Below are 11,031 nucleotides of genomic sequence, written 5' to 3'. Positions count from 1 at the left end.
AAAATCTGGTCATTGCTTTGTATCAGTTGATCTTTCGTCAAAATTAAAGTTGAGGAAATTACTACATGCAATAGCTAGCCTTGCTGTAACTTTCTGGGTCATTTTACATGGTTTCTCAACGTTTTTTTTTTAAACTAGTGGAAAACAACTCGAAACCATTTTTTAAACTGAAACGGTCAGTAATATGCAAATATCTGTCTGTTTTATGTGGCCTTTGTTTTCTGGCTGTAGACATGGCTGGACTCCCCATGGCTCTTAATTAGTTTATGTGGTCTAGGGGTCAATTCAGCTTTCAAAGTCCTGGCAGACGACAGCAGGGAGAATCTACATTGGTTGATGGTAATGGTTGTTCCGAAGGAACAAGAGTTCAACCTTTAAGTTCTACTATAACGATAAAATTACTGAAACCTTAACGTAATTTTTGCTTGTCATATCCACAAATTTTGGCTGATCTGTTGAATGTGTATTTAGGTCTTACAGCAAGTCATCTGTTGGCTGTCAAAAATAATTCATTAATGTGTGTTATTAGATTTCCTGATTGTTGGTGTGTGTTGGGGGTTGGGGCAGTTTTACGTGTTTGTTTGTGAACGAGTGTATGTATATGTTTGTTAATGATTGTTGATGCGTGTTTGATTTTGTGTTTTACAGTATAAATACATGCGTATGCTTGTTAATGATATGTGAGTGCATATATGGGTGTTATTTGCTCGAATGTGTATCCGATTTTTCTATCTTTCTTTCTCTCTTTCTCTCTATCTTTCTTTTTTCCCGAATTAAGTATGCAGACAGGTGGACTATTTCTGGTGACCATCTGAGGTTGTGGCCTGAATTTGCCCCAAAGTTATGAAATAGGCTTCATAGACAGGTATGGTAAGAGGCAAAAAGCAATAGACTACTCACCGAAGATTGGTATAAAAGAAACCTTACACTGTGGGACTATTCCATTCTGATGACATCAGTCTATTGCGTACAGATCGTCAATCGTCCAAATCTGTGTTTTCATCTCCAACAAAGCTTTGTTTATATACCTTAATAAAGTCATTCATTTCCAGTCGCCATGCCATTTTAGTTTGAATGCAGGCAATCCAGTCTTTCCCCTTTCATGACATGGAGAGTAGCGATGAACTGTGCAAATAACGATTAACTGATAATACAAGCAAAGATAATACAACATTAATATTTTATTCTTCTTACTATAACAACTACTTAATAATTTCTTACGTTTAATTTGTAATGATATAACTTATCTATTTTTCGTTATATATTTGTTTATTATGTTTATTTCATCATTTGTTATAACTTTGTTCGTTATTCACCATATCACACTTGTATCATAATTCACATTTGTTAAGTAAAATGGAGAACATAACGCAATAAAAAAGACAGCACAGCATTTTCCAAAGATTTTATTCAAATTTCTGTTAAATAACAAGCATTAATCTAAAAGCTGTTCAAACAACGTGCAAGTATGTATGTTTACCCTTAAAATCGTGAAAGAGAGATAAAAACATGAATGTTTTGTATTTGACAAAATCATTGAGCCAAGAAAACTATTCCAACATCTTTCCCTAACATTACTCTCTATGCGACTTTAATACCTTTGGCAAAAAAAAAGTAATTTTCCCGTGCCGTATATTTTTTATAATTCACTCGTTCATTTTCGTGAACAGTATAACTCGAGTAGTTGTAAAAATGATCATAATGAAAGTTGGTATGATCCGTGACCAAGTTTGAGCAAAAAAAGAGACAAGTTCGATATTGGACCTCATGAACATGTAACGATAACGATTTTTGAATGGTTATGAATAGCTCTTTTTTTATCTGAACCTGCAGGGTCTTCGTCTGTATAAGATTTTGAAAAAAACACACACAAAAAACTAAGAAATGTGTCGTCTTAATTTTGGTATCTAGAAAATTTGATAAAAACGGCTACGTTCCATTACATGATTTTCAAATATGTCATATACATGTATATAACTAAATAATAGAGAGAAACGTCGATAGGTATCTACGATGCAAATATGTCGTTATTAGCATTACTGATGAGAAAATGCGGTGCTACAAATAGTGGTTTATACCAAGAATATCATACTTGCATCGTTTGAAAGTAGAGATAGAATTCATGAATTATGCAAACCAGGGCCTCATTTGCATTATCATGTGTGTAGTGAAAATATTATAATAGCCTTCTTTGTTGAAATAAGACTTTCAAATTTTAACATTCAAGTTCATGCTATTATGGGAAAACATCATCTGAAACTTATTTTGCAGATGAGGACCTTATTTGCATATTCAAATCGATACGTTTATAATTAGCCAGAAAGGTTGACATCATTGGCTTGTATTTACAGGCTAGTGAATAAATCCTAACAGCATTACCTTAACCCTCAAACACCTTCAACGGGGTACGTTTGGAGGCCAGACATTTTTAAATTGCTATTTGAATATTTTCTATCCGAACAAATTCCTTCCGTGACTTACCCAGCAAACACATATACATCCTCTCCTAAACATACTGCGGTCCATTCGGATCCAGTTCAGTAATATCATTTTAGTCCCCAAAATGTTAGTGTGTTTAAGGGTTAATAGTTGATAACTTATATTTAACTACTCTATAGAAGAATTGTTGAAATAATCTTAATTGGACTATGCAGGATTTTGTCCAGGTGATTCTGCAGATCCTCTCTGCAGGGTTTCCAAAACTATAAAATGTATTCAATGTCTGAAACATTTTATGACAATTTTTTTTTAGATTAAATAGTTCTGATATTACAGGCATAGCTAGTTTGAAAAATGATGTCCTTCAGGTGTGTCTGGTACACAATTCAATAGTTAGCCATCTCAGGGTTTGACTAAATAGAACTTCAGTTTGTTCTTATTATTCGCAAATATTCAATTTTGTTCATGGTCAACAACAATCTGCATACTAGTGGTCTGTGTCAATTATTTTTACAACACGAATAGCTATAGTTTCCATTCTGCCTTTGATTAGCGTAACGATACTTAACGCTACTTTACCTAAGTCCGCAAGTAGTGGTGCGTACCTAAACCCCGGACCTGTTCCGGACCTGTTCCCAACCTCTAGGTTCAAGTCCAAAAAACCTAAACATCTGGAAACATACCCGGACTTGAAAAAAATCTATTGCTTTTTCACTCCTTTTTTTATTTAAACCATCTTAAAGCTTCCTTAGATCGTGAAATTTGCACTGGAAAAATATTAAAACATTGCTGCTTTTTTGTTTATAACTGAACTTCTGCATTAATTACTGACTGTATATGATTCCGCATATTATATTTTTCAAATTGCATGTAAAATATATGCCAATATGCAATTTTACATGAAACAGGAAAAAAAAAAATTCATAGCACACATATTCCATTGGGTCAATTGCAAGTCCGGACTTTAGAGTCCAAACCTAAGATTAAACTCGGGTTAAGGTACGCACCACTATCCGCAAGGTAACATATATCCGGGATTTAAGGGCTACATGCTAGAAAATAAGTAATATCGCCAGAAATGCAAACTAAGCACACACTCTAGAATATATGATAAGAATGTATTAACATTTCTCAAACTGGCCTATGGCCAGATTGACTATATAACATCCACGCCCATATCATGAATTGATAGGTTTTCCAAAAAAAAATGAAAATGTCCCATCCTATATTCCAGCATCATAACAACTTTGATACCATACTACAATGCTTAACTTTCTTCCAACACAATGGTATACACGGATAAAATCTTTAACTGCCGCCATGTTTAGGACCAATAATGACCATACAATTCCAAACGTAAACTCGCACGATTCTGCAGAAGGCGCGACAGTGGTCGTTGAAGACTTGATCTGTGTATACCTTAGCGTTGGAAGAAAGTTTAGCATTGCACTATGATTACTACTAACACAGATGAGCTTCAATGATATATTTAATACCACGTTTTTTTGTGTGTGCTGATTTGGTTTCTACGACTAAAATTACTTTCTTTTTAATACTTCATACTTTTAGTGAGCCAATGGCGGAACTTGTTCACCATTTTGTTGCACTAAAATCAAATGGGGCGGTAGTTGAGGATGAAGGATCACAACCAGAAATCCTATCAAGGATAGCACAAACAGCAGTGGCACTTACGAGACTAAGGTCTATCCGCCGCAGAAAGACAAGAACATCAAGCTCCGTTCTTAGACCAGACTAATGCGCTCCACGATTATCCTGGATGCTTGCATCTGACAGCAAAACTCGAGAAAGTAATACCAACCACAGAGATAGAAAGCTTCTGGAAGATTTTAGGGATCAGAAGTCAGCCTTGACAGGAGGTTTTTTACCTATTCGTCAGCTTGTGAAGAACTCCAGCTACAAACAGTGGGGTAAGTATGGGATAGAATGAAGCAAAACATCGGTCCATACGAAGACCTCCTTATCACTGAAAGAAAACTTAAGACTACGTCACGGGCATCGAGGCTAGCTAACAGTATATTGCAAGGAACCGTAGAGGAAATGAGAGGGTGTAGTCAACGGTTAAGATGGTAGGATAATACTAGTATCAGGGAATATATGGGCATATCACTTAGTGAAATATAAGAGTAACAGAAAATCTAAATGGGTGTAGAAAGCTGGTCGGCAGATCTTCTGCGGTGCCCCAACGATCCAATAGTTGGACTAAGAGATACATGAGATGAGAGATGCTCTAGGACAAGACAGCATACCTATGTTATTGTCTGGTCTTTTAATTTTATCGCCCACTTTCGTCAGTTTAGAATTTTGGGAGGATGTCATTCATAAAATCTAATCAATGCAGCTAAATAGTACATTGGCATAAAACCCAATATAAGTCATCAAAAACGTGAAGAAAAGTATCGGATGTTTGTTAAAAATTTTTAAACATTGTGAATGTGTCCGTCTGAAATGCTCCTAAGGCTTATCACACAATTACAAGTCAAATCAAAATTCTTAGACGGTATTCCATCTTTTAAACCCAGCTGGGAGAAACATGATGCCTACATGGCATTGGTAACGTGACAATACAGTCTTCGCACTTGATAATTGTGTTATGGTTTAGTTACACAACCGTCTATTTTTGTTACTATCCATGCCGGATTTTTACTTGCCAAGATACATGGTCATGGGAACGGCTGCTGCGATGCTGAGGATGTAGAAGACAAGGCACAGCCTATCCAGGACCTTAGCCAGCAGGGTGTAGTCTGACACCTCCTCATCGTTCTTCATGGCTTTGGTCAGCTCATCTGGAAGGTTGTTCACGGCCCTGGTCAACTCCTTCACACATGAGATCAGCTCAGGAAAGCCGGCGGAACCGGTGGCCTCCAGACCTGCGGGAGAGTTTGATGGCTGCCCGGCCCTCTCGTCGCCATCACCGGGTTCTTCTCCGTCGGACATGCCATCGGTTTGAAAGGCGAAGTTGGTCATCTCTATGGCAGGGTGGTCAGGCAGGCCACTCTCCCCATCAGATGCAGGCTTCTTCTTTGTTAGATCCCCCAGCAACAGTATCCTTGACAGCAAACATAAACAAAATGACATCAACGCCTCTCACTGCTGTCCACAAAAATGCATTGGACTTCATTTCTTGTTTCTACGCGCAGCGTTTAATGTTTAGATGATGTTCTTTGAGATACAATGTACAGAGCAAAAATGGCCCTCGTAGTTGACCAACAACAGAGAAAATATAACATAAAGCTTGCAGAAGTGACGTAAGAGAAAGTAAAATAATGAATATATAAAAGTGCAGTATGTTAAGTTCTTTGCAGGCTAACCAAAGTATCCGATAAGATAATATGCTATAGTGAACACAGATATAATTAAAAGCATAAGTGTTGGAAAAATAATAGGTACTTTGAAATGTAGCGGAGAAAAATGATCTTCGCCGATGGAGACAGGCTGCCCTCACGGTCGTGAACAACGATGATGCCCATGGTGAAAAAAAGGAACAACCCCATCAGGCCCATGCACACGATGATCAACGCAGCTGTAACCGTATACATGGTAAACAGTTACCAGAATGCACAAAATTCTCATTTCACGACTTCGTATGGGCAACTGCAGCCTGAACCAGTCTTTTTGTTCGAAATCTTGTTACAAGTCCAGCCTGTAGCTGCGGGTGTCCAGACGAAACGATTACTCAGTACGTATTACACTGCCCTACATATACTCATCAGTGTTCAGTTCTCTTTGGCAGGCTTTCGGGGATCCTTGGACAAACACTTAATTTTAACACCCTCTCTGACAACGTTAAACAGATTTTAATTTTACGTGGTAGTCTGCTTTCTTCTTCTGATATTAACAGGAAAATTATGCTAGCCACCCAAGATTACATTATTATATTAACTAAACGTTATTAGATATGTGTCCTTTTTTGCTTTTCGTCCTCTGGGAGGGGAGTTTTGGACTCACGTTCCAACTAGGCTTAGGTAATGTACTCATTCACTAATTCATACGTCTTGTCAAAAAAATTATTTTCCATAATGTACAAGTGACGGCGAGAATATAAGTTGAGTACGACTTGAGTCCGCCGTCACTTCGTCTATGTCTCTTCATTTGTATTATTTGATGTCTTCTTTGAATAAAAAAAAAGGAGTAATATCAGAATGTACTTTGGTTACAAGTATCTTTGACAAATGACATTGAAAACAATTCAGTTGAGTCTAATTTCACTCACCGAAAAATGGCAATGCCCCCTTGACTGGCAGCACGTCTGTCACAAACACAAGAGAAACGACCATGGAGAGTAGGATGGTCACTCCGAACGAGATCCGGTCTCCCCTGTCCAAGGGCATGATGAATGTGATGATCATCAGTGCAACCAGGATGATGCAGGGCCCAACGGTAGTGGCCATGTGGAACGTGGGGATCCTCTGGAGATGAACGGCAAAGCACGCTTCACTGTTGTCTTTTGCGAAGGTCTTATCCTTTCGGTACCACTCCCCCTCTGTTCTTGCAGTAGAGTAAGAGTTGCAGGGGCTGTTTCCCTTGTCTGCTGCACGCCCTCCTCCTTCGCATTCTATTTTTCAACATTTTGTTCCAAGAAATCATTACATATTTATTTAGAACAATATGTACCAAATATTTCATATATCGTTTGATTGTAGTTAATGACGAAGCAGTTTGTTTCTATCAACCGGGACAGGATGGGGGCAGAGGGAGGGTTACGATACCGACCCATAAACTTAGACCCAGTGCTGACATAAGACCTGCATAAGGCATCAAACCTGCGAGTCAAAGTGCGAGTCTGCAGCATTTGTGTCAGATAGCTTAAGAAGACAGAGTGATTCGGTCGAAAACTCCGATGAGTCGATTCTTTGAGTTAATTGGAGAACAGTTTAATTCTCATTTTGTATTTTACCAGGTTACTCAGATGATAATTCATGCAGTTTGGTCTACTATTCACAAACCCAGTCACGAAATCTGTTCTCTTTCTGCTGAATGATTTCTTGTAATGTTCACAAATGCCGAAGCTGTTTTCATACATTGTTTCCATTAGTAAGACACTGCTTTACACAATATCTATAGAGCTTTAGAAAATGAAACAGACATAAAACTAAGTTCAGGAATATTGATAAAAGCCTTACGAATGGTTTGCGCTATTGCAGCGGTTGCAGAAAAACAGACGTGGCATTCCATGGTGTCTGCGGGAAAGTAGAAGGGGTCTGCATCACACACGGTGGTGGTCAGGGTTTCTACACTCCATTCAACCCGGCCATTGCTCACCTGTACCGGTACATTCGTTTGCAACCCACCGTTGAGAGGATTAGCACTGCAAGAGAACAAACAAATGTTGTCATTTGTCTTGGACCATGGTAGTTTAAAATTCCCATACTCTACAAACAAACTAACAAACACACTAAGAGGCAACGTATACCCAACGTAAAGTCTTACTATGTTTGGCACAAAGAGGAATAACAATATTTTGGTCTTCATATGGATATTTGATTTCTTATTTCTGATGAAGGCAATATGATTATGAAGTTAAGGAATAAACATCGCACTTTCTCTGCAGAGTCAATGTTGGAGTCCAAATTGTGTTGCCATGAATGCTGAATGTTGTGATGTCATCGTAATATTTTGGATCCCAACTCAGCCTGCTGTCTTGCCACGTCTAGAAAACAAGAACATTTTGCAGCACAGAACGACCATTGAAAGGTATGTAAACATTCAAGGTTTGAATAAACTAGAATATTCTATGAGCACAAAAACAAAAAAGAAGCATTGAAATAAAACTTTCACAACTGTGCCAACTTACAAAATCGATGACGACAGATGCCACAAGTTGTTCCTTCTTTTCATCCTGAAAACAAATGTTACGCCGTGAATAGAATCGGACTGTAAATTAAAAAAGAAAAGATTGTTTACAGGAAAGCCAAAGGAATATCAAGTATGTAAGAAAAAAGATAATTTACCAAGTCGACGATCTGTTTTACCAATCCAGTGAAGCTGATAGTAACATTTTCAGGTGCAAGGCTTGAACTGTAGACCTCCAGTAGATCATCTCGCAGTCTGCGCCTATGGTTAACTAAAGAGGAGGGGATGGTATAGTGGTATGTTTAATCCAGTTTAATTTAACATATCAAACATATATTCGAAACAACGCTGAGTCCAGGTGAAACGTTTTGGTCTTGCAGCAAGTCAATTTGATCTGTTGTCTCTGTACCGTATAGGGATCTGTCAAGGATCATTGTCTTGCGCATCTGTGGCAAAACGGATGCAGACTTAAAGCTACAGTTCACCTCCACTGATCCACTGCTTACGGAGTCACGTGTGCTATCTGCATAACGTGACGTCATCCCAGCGGTGGATAGCTCACTCATTGACACAGACTGGTGTCGTACAGTCGAAATTTGGGTAAGTCCAATTTATGTGTTGGAAAGTACAGTTAAAACTTGTTTCAGAATGATTTCTACCAACACAGATAAACACATTTCACATGTTGCGAAGACTGAGACGCTAAAAGAATCACCTGAACAACTGGGCTTGTCATATTGCCAGATACCACCTGCGATGCACCTCACTTCCCTGGTGTAACCTGACTTTAGCGTGTACCCTTCGTTGCACGTGTACGTGACCCGTTCTCCTATGTAGTAGAACCTCTTGCTTGGGATTCTCTTGCCATAGTTTGGAGGACCTCTATCCCAGCAGCCTTCGGCATCTGGTGGAGTAAGATGTGATTGGTAATGACAAATCATCATCTGATGACTGTGATTATATTTTTTTTAGCTGTGAATTCTAATCAACAACACAAAACCACGTTGTCGCTTAGTCACTGTATGTACTGGAACATCTTTAACTATAGTGCGTATTTCGAATCATTCCTTTCTCGCAAGGCAACTTTTATACCAACCTTTATTTAAAGTACAAAGAGATTTACATTCAAATCATACCTATATTGCGTATGACAAGCAGTAATTATATTACTGCATTCAATTTTAAACAATTAAATCTTTTTCAGACAATATAACAATGTTTCCATTGCATGTATCAAACTCAAACTTGCAAATTGTAAGCTTCTCAATATGTTAATAAAATTTCTTTTTCTTTTTTTTGAAGTTTTTTTTACCAATAATGATGTCTTGTACGAATAAATATAATCTATTTCCATTTTTAATACAAGAAAAAAAATACATCTGTGTCAACTCACCACACGGAATGACGTCACATTCCTCCTGGCTACCGTCTTCGGTCAAACAAAATGGCCGATCGAGACCGACAGGATTGCGGCAGTAGTTGTTATCCAGGTTGGCCCATGGGTACTCTGTCTTGTAGTAGCCAGCTTGTCCAGCTGACCACTCCACACAATCTGCCCCGGATGTAGTTTTGTTCCACGTTCCACGGTAGTTTATGCCATTGCCATGATAGCAAACTGAGGAAGAGAAACAGACATATATAAGCATAAGATCGTACTAATGTACAAAATGATTCCTTGAACATCCGAACAATTTCACAGAAAATGATACCGGTCTTAGTAGTACTTAAAAACGTTCTATTAAAAACTCATACTCCCAAAGTGAAATGACAATCCTGACATATAAATATAATTAATAAAGTATTTTACCTTCGTTGCCCTTCTTGGCTGAAATGGGATTCCAACAACCGTGTTTGGATGATGGAAACAAGTTACATCGTGGCAGCAGGTCCTTCATCCAGTCATCAGCCATGTTGAGCACTTCCTCACACCACGAGCGGCATGGTACAAGTTGTGTACTCCTAAGAAACATTAGGAATATTTTTACCGGTCTGTGAAAGTGCCACCTTGACAACGTGCTGTTTTTTTACCTTTCATGCGAGTCAACATAGTTCATATTACTCATATTCCTTATTTCAGTGAATCATAACTTTCGATATAAATGATCGTATAAGTTGAAACCTATGAAAGGTCCCGTCAAGTGGTATCGACTGCTGCTATTAAACATTCCTTTGCCAACTTCCAAAATAGTAACTTAAACATAGATTCAAACAATCATGGCCATGATGTGTTTTTTCACTCACATGCATATCGTGTTGGTTGAATGTGGCGACAGATAGCAGTGAGTTGTGTTCTCTACGGAGACTTTGCATTGCGGGAAGATGACCGTCGATACGAATGTTTCGAACTCTGGGTGGTACCGTCCTGGCATGGTGTAGGAACCGTTGAGCAGATCCACAACAGAGGAATTCTGTATTTGCTCAGGCGTCATCTGGCCAAGCTGATTCGGTAGTAATGCCAGTCTTTTGTTGAGTTCAAAATCCCCGGGTATTGGCAGGCACACTGAAAGTTGAAAAATAGATTGATTTAGTCATTTATCAAACTTTTCAACATATATAGTGAACCGTATGATGAAACAGGCATTTTACCAACGAATACCATTTCACATGCTTTTAATACTGACTAGAAGACAAGCATTTGGAACCGTAGGTTTCTGTTAGTAAGTGCAGCATAGAAAGAAGAGGAATTAGATAATACGGGTTGTTTGTTTCGTTTGAGATGACATAAAATTCAGAATATATGAGTATTTCATCATATTGTCTTCCCTGTAGCTAATTCACATG

At 38.3% G+C, this 11,031-nt stretch overlaps 1 protein-coding gene across 1 annotated transcript; it reads right to left on the bottom strand.

Annotated features, from left to right (window-relative positions):
• Positions 1-1,390: 1,390 nt before the first annotated feature.
• Positions 1,391-10,201, bottom strand: LOC136420972 (neuronal acetylcholine receptor subunit non-alpha-2-like). Its single transcript, XM_066408113.1, has 10 exons — positions 10,058-10,201; positions 9,644-9,865; positions 8,966-9,154; positions 8,409-8,521; positions 8,252-8,296; positions 7,998-8,107; positions 7,581-7,765; positions 6,671-7,012; positions 5,848-5,980; positions 1,391-5,506 (listed from the first exon to the last, which is right to left on the bottom strand). The coding sequence occupies exons 1-10, from the start codon at positions 10,158-10,160 to the stop codon at positions 5,101-5,103; spliced, it is 1,848 nt and encodes a 615-aa protein (XP_066264210.1). The 5' UTR covers positions 10,161-10,201; the 3' UTR covers positions 1,391-5,100.
• Between the last annotated feature and the right edge of the window lie 830 nt (positions 10,202-11,031).

The sequence above is a fragment of the Branchiostoma lanceolatum genome, chromosome 15 (assembly GCF_035083965.1).
Source record: "Branchiostoma lanceolatum isolate klBraLanc5 chromosome 15, klBraLanc5.hap2, whole genome shotgun sequence".
Lineage (NCBI taxonomy): Eukaryota > Metazoa > Chordata > Leptocardii > Amphioxiformes > Branchiostomatidae > Branchiostoma > Branchiostoma lanceolatum.
This window is presented reverse-complemented; position numbering and strand designations above follow the sequence as displayed.